This window comes from Bufo bufo, chromosome 2, assembly GCF_905171765.1.
Source record: "Bufo bufo chromosome 2, aBufBuf1.1, whole genome shotgun sequence".
NCBI lineage: Eukaryota > Metazoa > Chordata > Amphibia > Anura > Bufonidae > Bufo > Bufo bufo.
In genome coordinates this window covers 727,106,067-727,127,841 of record NC_053390.1, presented here as the reverse complement: position 1 = coordinate 727,127,841, position 21,775 = coordinate 727,106,067, and the positions used below count along the sequence as shown (strand labels likewise).

The following is a 21,775-nucleotide window of genomic DNA, read 5'->3' as shown; positions in this document are numbered from 1 at the left end:
TGAGGTCCTCTTTGCCACACATTGTTAAATCAGGCTCACCTTTGGACCTAACACCTCTGTCTAGAAATGCTACTCCAGTGTTCTGTACCTGGAGTGGCTTTGGGACATAAATCTGGAGTGAAGCTCATTAACATGGCGGACCATGCCCACTCATTCATCTACTTTTCAAAACTGGAGCAAGTGGTGTAAAAATGCCAAAAAGTTTCCCAAAATTATCGGCAAGCGAGCTAAAAAGTCACAAGTCCTATTGGGTGACTCTGAAGACAGGATTGTGGTGCGCAGGGCTGGATAAATCCCCCCCCCCCCCCCACTGATAGTGTGTTTCCTACGTGCTGTGCCCCTGTAAAAAGCACTTGCTGGTGGAGCTGGACAGGGTGTTTTCCGATATGATTGCATGAGAAAATGTTTCTTCCTATGAAATGGAGGACATGACATTTATAGGGGTTTTTCCTGGAGCTAAATATTGATCCTTCCTTGAAATAGGCCATCAGTATCAGATGATTGGGGTCTGACCACGCGGTACCCCTGCTGATCAGCTGTTGGAAGCTTCTCCAGCCTGTGACGTCGGGTCAGCCCGTTACATGGCTTCTCTGCAGCTCAGTCCCATTCAAGCTGCAATACCAAGTACAGCTGCTCGCGTTTTGGCTTTCCGTTTGTGAGATCCGTTCAGGGCTCTCCCAAGCGGTCCAAAACGGATCAGTTTTGCCCTAATGCATTCTGAATTGAAAAGGATCCGCTCAGAATGCATCAGTTTGCCCCCGTTCAGTCTCCATTCCGCTCTGGAGGCGGACACCAAAATGCTGCTTGCAACGTTTTGCTGTCCACTTGACGAAACTGAGCCAAACGGATCCGTCCTGGCACACAATGTAAGTCAATGGGGACGGATCCGTTTTCTATGACACAATATGGCACAATAGAAAAACGGATTCGTCCTCCATTAACTTTCAGTGGTGTTCAAGACGGATCCGTCTTGGCAATGTCAAAGATAATACAAACGGATCCGTTCTGAACGGATGCAGACGGTTGTATTGTCTGAACGGATCCGTCCATGACGGAGCTGCACAAAACGCAAGTGTGAATGTAGCCTGAAACTGTGCCTGGGATACTGTAAGGAGGCTTGAACCTCTTCAGACAACTGATCAGCTGGAGTCGGACCCCCACTGATGTGAGATTGACGACTTGTCCTGAGAATAATCCGCCTATGTTTAAAGGGAATCTGTCCCCAGCGTCCTCCCTGTCAAACTGTTTGCATAGACACATAGCTGTGGTTCACCTGATTAAAACCCTGCTCTTATTTTGTTGATCTGAGTCTCTGTTCCCGACTTATATTTTTTCTAAATATGCAAATTAGGCCTTTGGTGCAATGAAGTCGTCACCGTTGCTCTTGTTGCACCCAAGTTCCGCTCCTTTGTGTGGTCAGTCCCTGGCTGCTTTCATTGACAGGGCTAGGCAATTACAAAGCAACAAGGGAGGGGCTGGCCACAGAAAGAAGTGGAGCTTGGGTGCAATAAGAGCAATGGTGACACCCTCATTGCACCGAAGGCCTCACTTCCATATTAAGAAGTGTTATGACTGGAACGGAGCCTCAGATCAACAAAAGAAAACCTGGCTTTAAAAGGGTTTTCTGCGATTTTTTTTACCAATGAAATATCCTTGGGATCGGTCATTAGTGTCTGATCGGTGGGGGTTTGACACCCGGGACCCCCACCGATCAGCTGTTTGAGAAGGCATTGGTGCTCCTGTGGGCGCTGCGGCCGTCTGGCAGTTTACCAAGCACAGCGCCGTACATTGTATTACGGTTGTACTTGGTGTCGCAGCTCGGCATCATTCACTTGAATGGAGCTGAGCTGCTCCTAGGCCACATGAACGACGTCACTGAGAAATGGCCGCGGCGCTCATAGCTGATCGGCTGGGGTCAGACCCCTGCTGATCAGGTACTGAAGACCTTTCCTGAGGATAGGTCATAAGTAAAAAAATAAATATCTCAGAAAGCCCCTTTAAATCAGGTGAACCACAGCTATGTGTCTATGCAAATAGTTTATGTGGTCGTTGGTGACAGATTCCCTTTATCTCGCAGAAAACGCCTTTATAGGGGTTGTCCGGGATTGTACAAGCGATGTCCTATCTTCAGGAAGGCCGTTTGATCAGCTGTGGTCCAACACCCTGCATTTCCAGCTGTTTGAGTAGCTTTAGTACCAGAACTCCATAGCTCCCTCCATTGTGTGGTGGCCAGAGCTGGTTACTGCACAGCTGCTCCAATTCACTTCATTGGGGGCAGCGCTGCAGTAACCAGCTCCATCCTCTGCACATTGTCAGGGCTGAAGGGTGTCGGATAACCAAAAAGATTATGTGAAATTCAGCTTCCATTTTTGTCTGTTTTGTGTTTCTATAGAGGAAAATGAAGCTGCTGGGCCGGAGGTTGACGATGAAGAGGACATGTCAAGGTGAGGCTTTGTAGCAGTCAGATCAGCTCTTGCTTGCATGCAGCAAAATTGTCGCAGAAATGTCTGACTGAAAAAGTGGGTTGCTTCTGCACGTAATTCTTCACGATCACCCTTCTCATGTATGGGAAAAGTTGGTGAAATAAACTGCAGTTCACAACAGGGCACATCTACAAAAGTTGTACAGCAGCTGTCTGGTTTACAGTTCTCAGTCGCTCTTGCCTTTAAAAATCTGGTCAGAACTTAACGGAAGTGGACAGTGCTCCAGCGGCCCGGCTGATTTACAACCGTTAATGCATGAAAACTGGCGGGGAAAAAAATGGATCCTTGATTTCAGTTTCTGGTGCTCAGATGGCACAAGTTGGGACATCTTGCATCTTTTAATACATTTTCCACATCTTACTCTGGGTGACTTCTTTTTTCCCCCTTCATGTCTTATAAAATGCCAGTCTTCATAAATCTGCTCCATTGTGTTTCGTGGATAGTCGGTGATCATGTCCCTATAGTGTAGGTGTCAGTGAACCTCCACAGTAGACTACTAGTGCATCTCAGCAAATTAGAATATCATTGAAAAGTTAATTAATGTAGCAATTCAATTGAACTCGTATATTATATATATTCATTAAACACAGACTGATGTATTGCAAGCGTTTATTTATTTTAATGTTCATGATTATGGCTTACTGCTAATAAAAACCTAAAAGTAAGGATCTCAGAAAATGTGAATATTGTGAAAAAGTTAAATATTATAGACTGTGTCACACTCTAGTCAGCTAGTCAACACAAAACTCCTGCAAAGGTTTCCTAAGCCTTTAAATGGTTTAGTAGGCTACTCAATCATGGGGAAGACTGCTGACTTGACAGTTGTCCAGAAGACAGTCATTGACACCTTCATGCTAAAGAAGCTGGCTGTTCACAAATCATTGTATACAGACATATTAATGGAAAGTGGAGTGGAAGGAAAAATGTGGTACAAAAATGTGCACAAGCAACAGGGATAACCGCAGCCTTGAAAGGATTGTCAAGAATTTAGGGGAGATTCACAAGGAGTGGACTACGGCTGGAGTCAGTGCTTCAAGAGCCACCACACACAGATGTATCCAGGACATAGGCTACAACTGGTACACTCCTTGTGTCAAGCCACTCATGACCCAGAGACAACGTCAGAAGCGTCTTACCTGGGCTAAGGAGAAAAAGGACTGGACTGCTGCTCAGTGGTCCAAAGTCCTGTTTTCAGATGGAAGTAAGTTTTGCATTTAATTTAGAAATTGAGGTCCCAGAGTCTGAAGGAAGAGCAGAGAGGCACACAATTCAAGTTGCTTGAGGTCCAGTGTGAAGTTTCCACAATCAGTGATGGTTTGGTGAGCTATGTCATCTGCTGGTTTTGGTCCACTGTGTTATATCAAGCCTAAAGTCAGTGCAGCCGTCTAAGGCTGAGTTCACACGGGCGAGATTTCCGCGCGGGCGCAATGCGTGAGGTGAACGCATTGCACCCGCACTGAATCCGGACCCATTCATTTCTATGGGGCGTTGCACATGAGCGGTGATTTTCACGCATCACTTATGCGTTGCGTGAAAATCGCAGCATGCTCTATGTTGTGCGTTTATCAGGCAACGCAGGCCCCATAGAAGTGAATGGGGCTGCGTGAAAAATGCATTGCATCCGCAAGCAAGTGCGGGTGCGATGCGTTTTTCACTGATGGTTGCTAAGAGATGTTGTTTGTAAACCTTCAGTTTTTTTTATCACGCGTGTGAAAAACGCATCAAAACGCATTGCACCCGCGCGGAAAAAACGGAAGAACTGAACGCAATCGCAGACAAAACTGACTGAACTTGCTTGCAAAATGGTGCGAGTTTCACTGAACGCATCCGGAGCCAATCCGTCACGCTCGTGTGAAAGAGGCCTAACAGGAGATTGTAGAGCACTTCATGCTTCAGTCTGCTGACAAGCTTTATGGAAATGCTGATTCCATTTTCCAGTAAGACACTGCTCATACTGCCAAAAGTACCAATACCTGATTTAATAACTACCGTATTACTGTGCTTCATTGGCCAGCAAACTTGCCGGACCTAAACTCCATAGATTTTCTATGGGATATTGTCAAGAGGAAGATGAGACACCAGCCCCAATGATGCAGACGAGCTGAAGGCCGATATCAAAGCAACCGGGGCTTCCATAACACCTCAGCAGTGCCACAGGCTGATCGCCTCCATGCCACGCCGCATTGCTAGAGTAATTCATGAAAAAAGAGCCCTGACCATGTATTGAGTGCATATTCTGTACATACTTTTCAGTAGGCTGACATTTCTGCATAAATTTTATTTTTTACTTGGTCTTATATAACATTCTAATTTTCTGAGATCTGTCTTTTGGGTTTTCATTAGCTGTAAGCCATAATCATCAACATTAAAGGGAACCTGTCACTGGGATTTTGTGTATAGAGCTGATGACATGGGCTGCTAGATGGCCGCTAGCACATCCGCAATACCCAGTCCCCATAGCTCTGTGTGCTTTTATTGTGTAAAAAAAACCAGATTTGATCCATATGCAAATTACACTGAGATGTGTCCAGCGTGAGACGTCAGAAAGCCAAAACGCCTTAATCTCGCGATGCGCGAGCTAGTGCATGCGCAGTGTCGTCAGTGTTCCTTCCCTGTGTTGGCATCAGCCTCAGGGAAGGAACTACGCATGCGCTAGCTCAAGCATCGCGAGATTACGGAGTTCTGGCTTTCTGACGTCGGAGAGCAAGGAGGAGATTCTGAGGATGCGGGGCGGTGCTGGGCTCCTTCACGCTGGACTCATCTCTGGGACAGGACTCATCTCAGGGTAATTTGCATATGGATCAAATCGTATTTTTTGACACAATAAAAGCACACAGAGGTATGAGGACTGGGTATTGCGGATGTGCTAGCAGCCATCTAGCAACCCATGTCCTCAGCTCTATACCCAAAATCCTTGTGACAGGTTCCCTTTAACAACATTACACTGATTTACTGCAATAAGTTAACGTTTTAATTTATTGAGATGCACCAGGGGTTTCTCCTCTTTGCAGGCATCATATGAATATTGAATATGGATATTGTTCCTAGTGAATGAATATTTTATTAATGTAATTTTACTTAAGACACGGCAGTGGACGGGGATGCCGTACTGTATATTTTCCTTAATTTTCAAATTTTTTCCATAGCTCGCATCCGCTACCTGTTGTTGAAGTGGAGACTACTGAGAATGGTGTGGCCAAAGGGGTGAGTTTACAAAACACAAGTCTTTATGCTCCATTTTTTTATTTTTCTAATGGATGACATGGGGGTGAAAGGTGTTAAAGGGGTTGTGCAGTGGCATAATATTCATTACCTATTCTCAGGATAGGTCATCAATATCAGACTGGCCGGGGTCCATCTCCCCGCACCTCTACCGACCGGCTCATGTGAGTGCTGCATCCTCTTCAATATTTGCCTGCACAACTTTTCCCTTGTGGCGGTGCACTGTAACTACAACAGTCCATCACATTTATTCTTTTGTTTTTAAATTGGTCTTAAATAAAAAAAAAAATGTCAATGTTTTTCACTTTAAGACAAAAGTACTGTAGATCAGTTTAGGCCCCTTTCACACGGGCGAGTATTCCGTGCGGGTGCAATGCGTGAGTTGAACGCATTGCACCCGCACTGAATCCTGACCCATTCATTTCTATGGGGCTGTGCACACGAGCGGTGATTTTCACACATCACTTGTGCGTTGCGTGAAAATCGCAGCATGCTCCACTTTGTGTGCGTTTTTCACGTAACGCAGGCCCCATAGAAATGAATAGGGTTGCGTGAAAATCGCAAGCAAGTGCGGATGCGGTGCAATTTTCACGCACGGTTGCTAGGTGACTATCGGGATGGGGACCCGATCATTATTATTTCCCCTTATAACATGGTTATAAGGGAAAATAATAGCATTCTGAATACAGAATGCATAGAACAATAGGGCTGGAGGGGTTAAAAAAAATAATTATTTAACTCACCTTAATCCACTTGTTCGCACAGCCGGCATCTCTTCTTTCTTCATCTGTGAGCAATAGGACCTTTAAAACACATTGCACCCGCACGATAAAAACTGAACATCGGAATGCAATCGCAGTCAATACTGACTGCAATTGCGTTCCTACTCGCGCGGGTTTGCCGCAATGCATCGGGATGCAACCGGACATGCTCGTCTGCAAGGGGCCTTAGGAGTTTTCCCCGCACATTTTTTAGTAGATTTCTCAGCATTTCCGCACCAAATCTACTTGTTACTTTCTGTTTTTGTTGTTGTTGAGGTTTTGCCCTGATCTCTCCCTTAGCATTGCAAAAGGTGAAATCCACACCAAAAATCTGCAGAAACAATGAAAATGCTGCAGATTTCAAAATTCACACAGCAGGTCAATTTCCCATGGAAGAAAAAAAGCAAAGTGTTCATGAAATTTGTCAAATCTCATTCCCTTTGCCGGTACCGTATTATGCTGTGGTTTTTCTACACCAAAATCCACAACGTGTACAGGTAGCCTTAAAAGTATGGACTCCTAAGCTTAGTGTGAACTTGACCTACGGAGAACTTTTTTCCCGACACTTGTGTGGTATAGGAATGGCAACTGAGAGCTAGGCCTGATCGATCAATATCCCGGTCAGGCTGCCTAATGCCCAGACGATAATGTAAAATAAGGGAAGTGGGGACCTTTTGATTCCTTTGGTTTTTGAATAAGTAACGTTTGGAGTTTGGACCCCTAGAGTATATAGAGCTGTAATTTATTACACGTTTATTATGTTATTATGTATAGCAAATGTAATGCATGTTTACTTACATTTCTGCGTTTAATTTTTTCCATCTGTGTAAGGTGACTGAAACAGAAGATGACAGTGATAGCGATAGTGATGATGACGACGATGACGTCCATGTAACTATAGGAGATATTAAAACAGGAGCTCCTCAGTATGGGTATGTAGCTACTGCTTTAAAGCTAGGTTGAACTTGTATGCAATTCATTCTCATAACGTTTAAATACTTATTCATTTAGGAGCTATGGGACAACCCCAGTTAACCTGAATATTAAAACTGGAGGCAGACTCTATGGATCTTCTGGTAAGCTACAACTTAGTTATTGCATTCTTGCCATTTACGGATGGGTTATCCCCTTTCAAAAAAATGAAAAGCAGCAGGACCTGCTAGAAAATGAAAAAAATACAATTACCTTTTCCATTCCCCACTGATCTAGTGCAGACGCTCTACTGGTCCCTCCAGTCTTTGTTTGCCGAAGGCCAACACATAACAGTTGCAGCCAATCGGTGGCCTCAGCAGTCTCATGCCATACTACTACTATCACTGGCTGCAGCTGTCATGTCCTGGCCATTTGCGAACAAAGACTGGGGGAACCACCAGAGCTTGTGTGCTGAATCAGTGGAATTGAAGAGGTTATTAGTATGTTATTTTTTTTCCTCTCCATATTTAGTGCATATGCTGCTGTCTTTATTATCCTCTTAACCCCTTTCCTACATGTGGCATAATAGTACGTCATGGCGGCAAGTGAGTTGCCGCATTTTTAAGTACTATTACATCATGGTGATCGGGCAGGCACCGGAGCGGTGCACGTCCAATCACTGCAGGGGCCTGGCAGTCCCCGATAGCCGGGCCCCTGCTGTATCCGCCGGCATCGCTGTAAAAGCAGACGCCGGCGGATTAACCCCTTCAATGACGCGGTCAGCGCTGACCGCGGCATAGAAGGTGCATGCGGCAGGTGAAGTTGTTCATCGGGTCCCCACGCTGCTGTGGCGGGGACCCGATGGGTGACAAGGCAGCCCCATGCCATGCACAGGCTGCCCAATGCCTTGCACGGCATCGGGACCGGCCTTCTACGGGCATGCTTCGTTTGGTGGTAAAAGCACAATTGATTTATCGATTCCGTTACCACGGACCACAACACAATTCTATGACTGAATGCCTTTAGAGGCATTCCGTTATTCATTCCGTCATAATAGAAGTCTATGGGCTGCAAAACGGATCCGTCCCGTTTCAGTTAGGCAGGGTAGTCCTCTCCTGCATAACGGAAACGGGACGGATCCGTAATGAAGGCCATATACTCCTTTTATGACGGAATGAATAACGGAATGCATTTAGATGTAGGTGCCTTTGTGAGGCAAGGTAGCCAAAAAGTTGCTTTTTTGGCACGGTTTTTATTTTTTTACAACATTCATCTGACAGGGTAGATCATGTGCTATTTTTATAGAGCAGGTTGTTACGGACGCAATGATATCAAATATGTCTCCTTTCTTTGTTTGTAGAGATGAGCGAATTTCATGTTATGAAATTTGTTCATGCTTCGTTTGGTGGTAAAAGCAGAATGGCGTTAGGGATTCCGTTACCACGGACCATAATGCAATTCTATGATGGAATGCATAACGGAATGCATTTAGAGGCATTCCGTTATTCATTCCATCATAATAGAAGTCTATGGGCTGCAAAACTGATCCGTCCTGTTTCCGTTATGGAGGAGATGACTCCCCTGCATAACGGAAACGGGATGGATCCGTTTTGCAGCCCATAGACTTCTATCATGACGGAATGAATAACGGAATGCCTCTAAAGGCATTCCGTTATGCATTCCATCATAGAATTGCATTATTATCATTGCGTCTGTAACAACCTGCTCTATAAAAATAGCACATGATCTACCCTGTCAGATGAATGTTGTAAAAAAATTAAAAACGATCCCAAAACAGCCATTTTTTGGTTACCTTGCCTCACATAAAACGTGTAATATAGAGCAATTAAAAATCATATGTACGCCAAAATAGTACCAATAAATTTAGCAACTTATCCCATAGTTTCCAAAATGTAGTCACTTTTTTTAGTTTCTACTGTATCAGGGGGGCTTCAAATGGGACATGGCATCTAAAAACCAGTCCAGCAAAATCCGCCTTCCAAAAACCTTATGGCGCTTTCCTTCTGCGCCCTGCCGTTGCCCTTACATCAGTTTACGACCACATGTGGGGTGTTTCTGTAAACCGCAGAATCAGGGTAATAAATATTGAGTTTTGTTTGGCTTTTAACCATCGATGTGTTAAAGAAAAAAAATGGATTAAAATAGAAAATCTGCCAAAAAAGTGTAATTTAGAAATGTCATCTTCATTTTCCTTTAATTCTTGTGGAACAACTAAAGGGTTAACAAAGTTTGTAAAATCAGTTTTTAATAACTTGAGGGGTGTAGTTTCTACAATGTGGTCATTTATGGGGGGTTTCCTTTATGTAAGCCCCACAAAGTGACTTTAGACCTGAACTGGTCCTTGAAAATTGAGTTTAGGAAATTTTCTTAAATTTTAAGAATTGCTTCTAAAAGTCTAGGCCTTCTAACATCCTAAAAAATAAAATGACATTTCCAAAATGATGCTAATGTAAAGTTGACATATGAGGAATGTTAAGTAATAAATATTTCTCGCTCATATCATTGGGGGACAGAGGACCGTAGGTATAGCTTGCTGCTGCCACTAGGAGGCGACACTAGGCTGGAAGCTGATAGCTCCTCCCCTGCAGGCTATACCCCCTCCAGCCTGGAGAGAGCATATCAGTTTTTAGCTTAGTGTCGTAGGAGGCAGCCCTCCTACGATATGCGCTCAGTACTGGACCTCAAGTTATTGAACAGGTTACTCCGGGTTCAGCGATTCAGGATGGAGTCCCTCCGTTCCGTGGTTGCTTCATTGGTAAAAGGGGAATTTATGGCTACCATAGACATTCAGGATGCCTATCTCCACGTTCCTATCGCATTCGTTCACCAACCTTTTCTTCGGTTCGCCATTTATTCGACCCATTACCAATTTGTCGCCCTACTGTTCGGTCTGGCGACTGCTCCATGAGTATTCACAAAGGTTCTCGCGCCCCTGCTGGGCTTACTGCGATCCAGAGGCATTACTCTTCTCCCCTATCTAGACGACATCTTGATCAAGGCTCCTACAGCGTCTCAATGCGAGGAGAGCCTTCAACTCATGATGAGCACTCTGTCCCGCTTCGGGTGGATACTCCAACCTGCGGAAGTCCTGCCTGTCTTCTGCTACTCAGGTCAGATTGCTGGGCATGACAATAGATTCAGAGACAGCGGTGGTACGCCTGTCATTGCAGAAGAGACTGGACATTCAGAGGTTGTGAACCTACTGCTCCAACGCTGGAACACGTCTATCCACAATTGTATGCAAGTACTGGGCCTCATGGTGGCCTCCTTCGAGGCAATTCTGTTCGCCCAATTCCACACCAGGTATTTTCAGCGGGCCATTTTGTCATCATGGGACAAATCCCTCCACTCTTTGGATCTCAGGATCCATCTATCTCAGCAAGTGCACTCGGCGCTCAGCTGGTGGACCGTGGCCGCACACCTGTCTTCGGGGAAATCTTTTCTCCCAGTGACCTGGACTGTCATTACGACCGACGCCAGCCTCCACGGCTGGGACGGGGCCTTCGCCACCCGGACGGTCCAGGGCGTTTGGTCTCCATCTGAGTCCAAACTGCCAATTAACCTCCTGGAACTCCGGGCTATCTACCTCTCTCTTCTCCATTGGACCCGCCTCTTGCAGGGTCGTCCGATCAGAGTTCGGTCGGACAATGCCACGGCTGTGGCCTATATCAACCACCAAGGAGGGACTCGCAGCAATGCGGTGATGCAGGAGTCTGCGAAGATTCTGCAGTGAGCGGAAGCCAATGTTCCGGTGATTTCGTCAGTCTACATTCTGGGAGTGGACAATTGGACAGCAGATTTTCTCAGCCGGACGACGGTGGACCCAGGGGAGTGGTCTCTCCATCAGGATGTGTTCGAGGCCCTCTGTCGCCGATGGGGTCACCCGGAAGTGGACTTGATGGCGTCCAAGCTCAATCACAAACTCCCTCACTTCTTGTCTCGCGCAAGAGACCCGGAGGCGTACGACGTGGACACTCTCGTGGCACCGTGGGACGGGTTCTCGTTCCTCTACGTGTTCCCACCCCTACCGCTCCTACCTCGGATTCTGTGCAGAATCAGGATGGAGGGCATCCAGACGATCCTGATCGCCCCAGACTGGCCTCGACGAGCTTGGTAGTCAGAGCTCATCCTTCTTCTGGGGGACGCTCCCTGGCCTCTTCCACTCAGGGCCGACCTGCTTTCCCAGGGCCCAGTCTTCCATCAGAATTTAGATACGCTACGTTTAACGGCCTGGCTGTTGAAACCTCCTTTTTGAGACAGGGTTTTTCTGATGCAGTCATTCGGACAATGATTAAGGCAAGAAAGCCTTCATCTTCCAAGATTTACTATTGAACTTGGAAGTCCTTCCTACACTTCTGCGAACAACACAGCCTTTCTCCCAGACAGTTTTCCCTGCCTACTGTACTGGCCTTTCTTCAATCCGGATTAGAACTAGGACTGGCTCTTAGTTCTCTGAAGGGACAGGTCTCAGCCCTGTCCATTTTTTTCCAGCGAACTTTGGCAGTCTTACGTCCGGTTAAAACCTTCATGCAGGGGGTGGCTCACACCACGCCTCCCTATCGACCGCCCTTACACTCTTGGGACCTGAACCTAGTTCTGGTTTCACTCCAGGCCACACCATTCCAACCTCTGAGAGAGATATCCCTCCGGTTACTTTCCTGGAAAGTGGCGTTTTTACTGGCTATTACGTCTATTCGTCGGGTGTCAGAATTGGCGGCTCTTTCCTGCAGGGAGCCCTTCTTGGTGTTCCACCAAGATAAGGTAGTGCTTCGCACAGTACCGTCCTTTCTACCAAAGGTTGTTTCTGCGTTTCATGTTAACGAGGACATTGTTCTGCCCTCTTTTTGCCCTCGGCCTTCTCATCCACGGGAGGTTTCCCTCCACTGTCTGGACGTGGTACGGGCCTTGAAAATCTACCTGTCAGCGCACCGATGCTCTGTTCGTGATCTCGGAAGGGCCTCGTAAAGGTTTGGCGGCTTCCAAGGTGACTATTGCTCGGTGGATTAGGTCGGCCATTGCCGAGGCCTATCGTTCTAAGGGCAAGGCTCCTCCTCCCGGAATCACGGCTCACTCTACCAGAGCGGTCGGGGCTTCTTGGGCGCACCGCCACCACGCTTCTGCGTCTCAATTATGTAAAGCAGCGACTTGGTCATCCTTGCACACCTTCACAAAATTTTACAAGGTACATTCCTTAGCCTCGGCGGATGCTGCTATCGGCCGCAGAGTCTTACAGGCCGCAGTGTAGCGACTTCCATGAGGGAGTACGTTTTTGACTGTTGTTGTTCCCGCCCCGGGGACTGCTTTAGGACGTCCCACGGTCCTGTGTCCCCCAATTATATGAGCGAGAAAACAAGATTTTTTTTTTAAGTCACCTGTAAAATCTTTCTCGCTTTTTTCATTGGGGGACACAGCACCCACCCAATGCTTCTTTATACGGCAGGTGGGGTCCGGTTTTGCCAGTTGGGACCTGGTTTTGGTTCGGTCTTATGGCGTTGTGCAGTTCTGGTTGTTTTTCAGTTAATTCTGCTTCTCCTACTGCTGGAGCACAAACTGATATGCTCTCTACAGGCTGGAGGGGGTATAGCTCCTCCCCTGCAGGCTATCAGCTTTCAGCCTAGTGTCGCCTCCTAGTGGCAGCAGCAAGCTATACCCACGGTCCTGTGTCCCCGTCCCCCCCCCCCCCCATGAAAAAAAGCGAGAAAGAGATTTTACGGGTAAGTTCACATAAATCTCGTTCTTATGAGGTATCACTTTGTTTTAAAAGCAGAGAAATTGAAATTTTGAAAATTGTGAAGTAATCATGAATTATGAAGTACAAAGTGTCACGAGAAAACAAGCTTAGAATGGCTTGAATTTAATTTTTTTGTTTTTTTTCCTTGCCACATTCTAAGGCTTCGTTCACATCTCCATTAGGCACTATTTAAGTTACCATATCTTGTATTGGAAAACGGGAAAAAAAATCTTTGTGGGGTGAATTAAAACTAAAATAAAAAATATTACGATGTTTGTTTTGTTCTAAAAATGACTTGGCGTCTACAATTACAGCAGTACTAAATTTGCATTGTTTTTCTTTTGTTTCACTACTAATAAAAATCTTCTTTGCATTGCCATTGGATCTATGGAACTGTATTGATGATTTTAGCTCCTTCCTTTTCCTAACACCACAAATGCTGCAGTCACTATAGGCAACATCTGAGGGGTTTAATGACCAGGATCAGCCTCATTGCTATTGTCATTGTCAATGGGTGCTGTCTTAGTTCAGTTTCTTTTTTTTTTATAATAGATATGGTAAATTGGTGTGAACGGAAAAAATTAACGTTATGGCTCTAAAAGTGCGGGGAGTAAAAATTTTTATTGAACATTGCTTATTCCTGAAAGGGTTAATGACCACTGTTTGGTGCACTGCACATTTTTGTATGTTACCTGCTGCTCATTGAACTAAAAAGAAAATAATGCAGAAATGTGAGTTATTCATTATTTTACTTTTACAGGAGGAAAAGTGAAGGGAGTGGATTTGGATGCCCCTGGCAGTATTAATGGAGTTCCTCTGGTGGAGGTGGACTTGGATTCTTTTGAGGACAAACCTTGGAGAAAGCCAGGTAATTTTTTGGACCATGTTACTGTCAGCAGGAGGAGTGCACATTTTCAGACTCCTAATTACAGGACCATGGTCTGCAGCCACTGGTACTACCTTCACCTATTGGTGTCTATAGGAATGTTATTGTGGAATCTTGTTTCTGACCTCTAGGCGCTGATCTCTCTGACTACTTCAATTATGGATTCAACGAAGATTCCTGGAAAGCTTACTGTGAAAAACAGAAGAGACTTCGAATGGGTCTGGAAGCACTTCCAGTCTCATCGTCAACGAATAAAATTACGGTACAACGAAAGACAGATTTGTATTTTACCTCTTGTAAAAAAGTATACCCAGCAGCTAACATGTGTGGCCTATATATGCCAGTAGTAAGGAGGAAAATGCTGGACCTTGTGCTTCACTAGTCTATGGAGAATGAAAGATGCAGTCAAGGAAGCACTCTTTCATAAAAAAAAGCAAAAAGTCAATTCCGAATTGTCAATCCTACTTTGAGCGCTGCAGGTTACGGGTGTGGTGGGTCCTGTTCACACCGCGCTGCTCTCCAATAACTCCACTCAGACCACTTCAGCATGTGCCAATTACTGTCTTCTTGCCACATATTTATTCGCCTCTCCTATATTGGTCAAGACCATGAGTACCACAATGAGTTTTAATCCCAAACAAGCTTTTATTATACTCGCAAACTTGAGAGGAATACAGGCATATCAGACAATTTGACCGTTTCCCAGTCTATCACCCGACCCGGGTTTCACCTTCGCTTCGTCAGGGGTGCATATCCCGCCCATCAAGGGCGTGTTTTTTACATACAGATTCGGCTCCTCCTTCTACCTGCCTAACATCCTCCTAATTTGCTTGTGCATTACAATAAATATTTAAAACCTTAAAATACATGATTAAAAAGCATACAAAAAACATTGTTTTTACATCTAAAAAAATACCATCAAGCAAAATCTCATACCCTCTTATCAATGACTCTCTTTCCATTTCATAATCGCAAACTAGTTCCTTCTCGGCGAAAGACAACATGTTTCTTTTTATACCAAACAGGGTTTCAAATGAAATTCGACATTTAACCCTAAAGGTTGCAGGGTACCCAATTTGTAGATCCACTCTACCTCGCGGCGATTGGATCCTCCCCCCGCCATTTATTTGTCACGTGCTCGACTCCAACAAACTTTAACCCTGATGGGTTTTTATTATGTGCTTTTTTTGAAATGTGCTGAAACACTGTTTCTAGTCCTTTTTTTTCTATATTTCTGACATGTTCCTGTATGTGAGTTTTTTTACATTTTTTCAGGGTTTGTCCTACATACTGGAGTCCACATGGGCAATCCAACATGTAGACGACCCCTATAGTTTCACAAGATAGTTCACCTTCAATCCTAAATGTACCCCCATTGCTTCTAGATACCACTATTTTCTGACTTTTTTTTGCATGGCATACAAAAGCCGCACTCTATTTCATAGTCTGTCTCTACAGTGCATGTCATTCTCCTAAGACTACTGTGTAATATTCCGCATAGTCATAAGATTAGATGTATCAAAACTGCTCTTCCATAAGCCAGTTAAGCTCATATTAGACGTGCAGATTAATTCACGGATCATTGCTAACAAGCGTACGTATGAATGCTCCTCAGCGATGATCTGGCAGTGTAATACTGCTGCCGATTACCCATTCATTGGGCAATTGGAATCTTTCTGAAGGTTTAAAAATCATTGTTTGCCGGTGGCAGATCACGTTCTGCCTCCGGCAATCAATGATTCAGTCTGGGGACGAGCCATACTGAGGAGGAGATCGCTGCATGTAATAGTGGTCTCCTCTGTTGCCAGAAAGGAACACTTCCTTCCCGGCAATCGCCTGGATGATCTACTTGTGTAATATAAGCTTTAGAGTAGTTTCTTTAATGGTTGTGGATCAATTATTAGTCCATCGTTACCACATGTGACACTGTTAGCCTATGTAGATAGAGATTTTGGAAATGAACAGTATTTTACCAATCAAAGAGTTGCAATATAACCCTCATGTCTTACAGCTCTTTGTGACACTGATGCTAGAAGTCTTTACAGTTATGTATCTTCTGTGTATATGGTGTGAGGTTTGTATATTTTTAATAGGTACAGCAGGGAAGAACTGGAAATTCGGAGAAAGACGGTGTCTTACAGACGACAAAACCAGAGTTCACGTCTCCATCATCTTTATTTAAATCTGGGGCACCACCTCCAAGGTAAGAGTTTGTCTTGCTTGACCTCTACAGGCAGCTGTGCATGTAGCCCATAATAGCCAAGAGGATAGCAGTTGTATGTTTGCGCCTATCCTTAACCTATGGGTAGTACCATCCATCCCCACCATCTGTGAATATGGTTGGGCTCTTCTCGATAACTCATAACTGAATCCTGGCACAGACTAGTAAAGCCGATGTGCAGGGAGAACCAGCGCAGTGCTAAACCAACTCTGTGGCTCCGTCAGTTCCAGGGTCAGTGGGGCCCTGACTTGTGTGGATGGAGTATGCTAGAGATTAGAGAAAATTCCCAGGGGTTCAAATCGCTGAATGGGTTCAAAGGGTGCACTTTCACAGACACTTCATTTTGGAAACGAGCCGGGCTCATAGGCTCCACATGGATCATTTAGAATTGTTTTAGGCTGGATTTCCTCCTAAATTTGCTAAAATGTTTAAAGTGAAATCACTGGCTTTCTGGTGAAGTGGAGAATTGCCTTCAGTTTTCTGGTATTGGACCTATTTGTCCAGTTCTTGCTTATGCTGTATTATATATATGCTATATATGCTTGTTACATGTTTGAGTGTTTTCCTGCTATTTAAATGTTTTCCAGTAGGAAGCTCTCGGGCACAATTGACGTCATTGGACAAACCACCACAATAACTCGCGTGGAGGGCCGCCGACGAGGCGCTAATGAAAGCAATATTCAGGTATAGCGCTCTGTTCTAATTGACATGCTGTGCAACTGTTTATATCTGTACTGGTGCTTTAAAGGGGTTGTCAAGAGTAAGAGTCTTGGGTTGTGTCTGATCCATTGAAGTAAATGCTACAATACTATGCAGCACAATTGTATTATTTTTAAGTGGTCATGCTTTATATTTAATCCTGGACAATTCCTTTAAGCTTTGTGTTGCCACTACTAAAGGGAATGTTCATCATTTGGATGTAAATACCCTCAAATTAAAGCTGACAGTCTGCAGTTAAAGCACATCTTGTTCGTTTCATTCCAAATCCATTGTGGTGGTGTATAAAGCCAAAAATGTTAGAATTGTGTCGATGTCCCAATATTTATGGACCTGACTGTATATCCTGTGTTATCTGTACAGAGGTGTTACTTGTCAGTGTAATTCTGCTTGTGGTGGTGATAATGGGTACCTGTACTGAACAGATAATCCTGACCTATCATTAGGCCTAGTGGCCAGTGTGAAAATTGCAGGATTATAGATATTTTTTTAGGTATGTGACATGGAAAACAAGAAGTCATTGTCTGATGACACCTTTCCTTTAAAGAGACCGATCAGCAGATGTGTACCTATAGAATTTTCTGACTTGTTTCATGTGCACTTGTACAGATCGTAACACAACCAAAGTCCAATATGGTTAATGGGATACAAAGGTCCGGCACCCTATATTCAAAAGCAATTAACAGAAAAGTGGCCGTATCTATAATACTTGGTGCCATACGTGCTCCTGCTTATATCTGCACCAGCCCTCAGCATCAGCATGCTGGTACAGGATAGTGAGGCTTAGGAGGCAACTATATCCTGACCCTTATCATTTACCAGTCCCCTGATGAGTTGCACTATAGCCAATAAAACGCGTTGGAACATTTTGAACCATTATCTGGGACTTCCCTGCAGTCTTTCTCATTTCTCCATTCCACAGAGCTGGGAAACTATTCTACTTTGGGTACAGCAGGGAGCCCTAGTTAGATTTAAGGGACGGCTCAAAGGGGTCGCCCTTATCAGGGCGAGTGCTCTGCTACCTGAGCGTAAAGCGTAGCTTAGGCCAAGTAGGGGCATTTCAGGGCAAGACACCCGGCTCGACGTTGGGAGACCCCCTGTTACCGATAATCTACAAAGCGGTAAGACCGCTCCTTCTGTTAAATTGCGCAAGGGTTTACTTGCACTGCTTGCTGTGATTTTTGTTTATTAATTATCTTGTTGGGCTTTTTTTAATTGAACGATTAAACGTTAAGTATTATAGATAGGGCCACTTTTCCGCTTATTGCATTTCAAGTGCACTTGGCAGCTGAAGACATCTGTGTTGGTCCCATGTTCATATGTGCCCGCATTGCTGAGAATAATTTAGTTTTAATATATGCAAATGAGCCTTTAGGCGCAACGGGGGCGTGGTCATTATTCCTAGAGGCTCTGCTCGCTCTGCAACTACAGCGCCCTCTGCCCCTTTATTTACAGGGCCAGGCAGGTGTGATGACCTTTAGGCCTCATGCACACGGCCGTGTTCCGCGGCCGTGAACGGTCCGTGGTAACCCAGTCGGGATTCCTGCTGACAGCAGGAGCGCACGGCGTCATTGGTTGCTATGACGCCGTGCGCTTCATGCCGCCGCTGCTGTACAGTAATACACTCGTATAGATCATACAAGTGTATTACTGTAGTGCAGCGGCGGCATGAAGCGCACGGCGTCATAGCAACCAATGACGCCGTGGTTGCTATGAAACGCACTCGGCCGCGGATCACGGCCGTGTGCATGAGACCTTACACTGCCTGGCCTGTCATAGTGCAGAGGATGCAGCAGTTACAGAGAGAGCTGAGCCTCTAGGTGTAATGACAACGCCCCCGTTGCTCCTAGAGGCTCATTTGCATATATTAAAACCTCATTTTTCTCAGCAATGCGGGCACATATGAACATGGGACCAACACAGATGTCTTCAGCTGCCAAGTGCACATGTAACAGGTCAGCCGGTGTCATAGGGACAAATCTGCTGACGGATGCCCTTAAATTTTCAGGTTCCATTGACTTATGTAAGGTATAGCCAGTACTGATGTAGAGATTGTTAGGATATGGTGTGTCAGATATATGCATAGTACTATGTACTACTAATGTAAGCTAAGCACATATGTTTCTCAAAGTATATAGATATAAATATCTATCTATACATCTGTTTATATACATTCATTTTGAAAATAAGCTGTACCAATTCTTCCCATAGTTATGGGCGTTTTAGAAAATTAGGATCTGCAGGTTTTTGCTCCATGTGCTCCACTTCCATTAGCTGATGTGCTTGTGTTTTTGGCTGATTTGATTTGCTATGCCCAGCCTGTTTCATTACAGTAATAGGAGGTATGAATATTTTTGCAATGTATTTAAGAAGGTTCCGATGTGCAGTTTCTTTATTTTGGAGCTCTCCTTCTCAATTCCTCTAGGAGTTCCATACTGCAGTGATAGATATGTGACAGGTTTACTGTGTGATAACTGAGGACTGATGGTCCATACAGTAGAAGTGCCGCATTGTCTTAAGCAAAAAAAATCTTGAGTAATATGGATTTCTGCAAAAAAATATTCTTTTGATGTGTATTGTCATGGGCAGCTCAGAAAGGTAGGAAATAGTTTCCGATCTGTAAACTTCCCGCTGCGGGAGAGTTTCCTCTTGCTAATGTGGTCCAGTTAAAAACCTTAGAGAGAGGGAGAAGAACTGCTGGCATTTGTGAATTTTGATACGGCAGAAAAGTGTTTCTTCTGGCCGTTTTCCAGCTTGTTCTCATAATTTTCAAGTTAAATGACCTCCTGCCTTCATAGGGCTGCAGCACATTTGCTGTTAGTACAAGGCCTTTTGTGTGCTTTGTGCTGCGGTTCTAATGACACAGCAAATTCCAGCGGCACAAGAGCCAATAATACTGACTTTACAGGGCTACACCAGAGTGTTGTGTGTTAAGATTAACAATGAAACCTACGATATAAGAAAAGACTTAAAGGGGTTGTCCGGGTTCAGAGCTGAACCCGGACATACCCATATTTCTCGCCCATATTCCTTGGGGGACACAGGAAACCATGGGTATAGCTCTGCTCCCTAGGAGGCGTGACACTAAGCGAAAGCTGTAAGCCCCTCCTCCATCAGCTATACCCTTCAGCCTGGAGAAGAGACTGCCAGTTTTTGCTTAGTGTCCAAGGAGGCAAGACACCCCCTGCTTATGCAGGGTTGTTATCCTATGATTTTTATTTTTTACGTATTTGTTGTTTTTAACTCGGTTTTTTTCTACCTACAGGGACAACAGAGGCGCATTAGACCCCTCTGTTTCTCCCGGGGTTGAGTTGCGCCAGTGCCGGTAATTCCGCACTGCCGCCTCCCCCACAGAAGACAAGGTGGACCAGGGCAGCCTCGCTCCCCTGCGTCCCGCCAGCTCAGGGTCGCCCGCACGCCAAGTCCCTCCCCCGGCTTCCTGCCACCGCGGTGCCAGGAGCTGAAGGGGCGACCCCGCTGGATGGACTGAGGGCGAAGACAGCGTATGGTGAGAGTGGCTGCTCCAGCCTCCCCTTCCTCCCTCCCACCGCTGCTACCAACATGGCCACTGTTACATGACCACTGCTACGAGACAACCCCCCCCCCCCCCCCCCCCCCCCCCCCCCCCCCCGCATATCGGGACGTTACCGGGCATAGTTGGAGGGCAGTCTATCTGGGCAAGTCCTAGAACGCTGCCTTACAGGGGACGGCTGCAGACATGCAAGCCGTCTGCTACATCTAGGCGCGGTGGGAGCCGTTTTCCTGGCATGAACGGCGCCATGTCATGGCCGGCACTTCAACATCCTTGGGGGTTAAAATCATTTTGCCGCGCGCGCGCGGCTCTGCTTCGGCTTCAGCGCGGCAGAGGGGGGGCGGAGCTTCCTTACACATTCAGCTCCGTGCTGCTGCGCTCCGCTACTTCCGGGTTCATCTCTCTGCCGTGCGATCCTGAAGCCTTTCAGCTCCGTGCTGCTGCCTCTCCTCCACAGCCTCCTCAGTCTGTTCCCCTTACAGCTGCCGCTTGTATCATCGGGTCTGGTAGGACTGTTTAACCCCCTCCGTGCCACAGTACTGTTGCTTTAAAGTGCAACATCTTTCCACCATGTCAGACCCTTCTGCAGCCGCCAAGCCATGGTACCATGCCTGTACCGCTTGTAGGGAACCCTTTCCCCGGGGGCAGTCTGATCCGCACTGTACTGCATGCCGAGCTCCACCGCAGCCTCAGTCGCCCGCTGTGTCGCTCCCTGCTTCCTCTGACCCGCCTGACTGGGCTAGATCCCTGTCCCAGGCCGTGGAAAGCCTCACTCATGTCGTGGGCCGCCTAATAGACAGGCCACCTACCCCGCAGGACGCCACTCTGACTGTCGCGCCCTCCGGGTCCACTGCTTCTGCCGCTGCAGCGGGTTCATCCTCTCCTAGTGACCCCTCCCGAGCTAGGCACTCTCAGAAGCGTATTAGAGTAGAGCGAGCCTCCTCCTCGGATGCCTCCCTCTCCCCGCCACGCGTGCGCACCCAGACGAGCCTCTCCTCTCCAAAGGATTCGCTCTCTGAAGGTGAATTGGCGGCTTCAGATTTGGAAATGGACTCGGCCCTGCCGTCCAAGCTAGCCTCAGCGATGGGTCAACTCATCTCTGATATACGTGACACCTTTAAGGTGCAGGATGACCCCCCTAGCTCGGACGCAGCTAGCGTCTCCTTTATCAGACCCAGGCAGGCCTCAAAAGTCTTTCCAATCCACTCTGATTTCTCCTCCGTGGTGTCTAAGGCTTGGGCTCGCCCGGACGCCCGTTTTGTCAACCCAAAGAAGCTGGACATTTGCTA

The 21,775-nt window shown here is 46.0% G+C and overlaps 1 protein-coding gene across 7 annotated transcripts in view; it reads left to right on the top strand.

Moving 5' to 3' along the window:
- Nucleotides 1-21,775, top strand: part of FIP1L1 (factor interacting with PAPOLA and CPSF1) — a 78,533-nt gene that overhangs the window by 1,694 nt on the left and 55,064 nt on the right. For 3 of the 7 annotated variants that reach the window (XM_040418868.1, XM_040418867.1, XM_040418864.1), the window contains exons 2-10: nucleotides 2,393-2,444; nucleotides 5,630-5,687; nucleotides 5,807-5,869; nucleotides 7,298-7,398; nucleotides 7,478-7,542; nucleotides 13,891-13,998; nucleotides 14,148-14,278; nucleotides 16,110-16,219; nucleotides 16,825-16,921. In XM_040418868.1, coding sequence (XP_040274802.1) covers nucleotides 2,393-2,444; nucleotides 5,630-5,687; nucleotides 5,807-5,869; nucleotides 7,298-7,398; nucleotides 7,478-7,542; nucleotides 13,891-13,998; nucleotides 14,148-14,278; nucleotides 16,110-16,219; nucleotides 16,825-16,921 — 785 coding nt within the window. The remainder of the gene's footprint in view (nucleotides 1-2,392; nucleotides 2,445-5,629; nucleotides 5,688-5,806; nucleotides 5,870-7,297; nucleotides 7,399-7,477; nucleotides 7,543-13,890; nucleotides 13,999-14,147; nucleotides 14,279-16,109; nucleotides 16,220-16,824; nucleotides 16,922-21,775) is intronic. The other 4 variants (XM_040418869.1, XM_040418865.1, XM_040418871.1 and 1 more) reach the window with 2 other exon arrangements.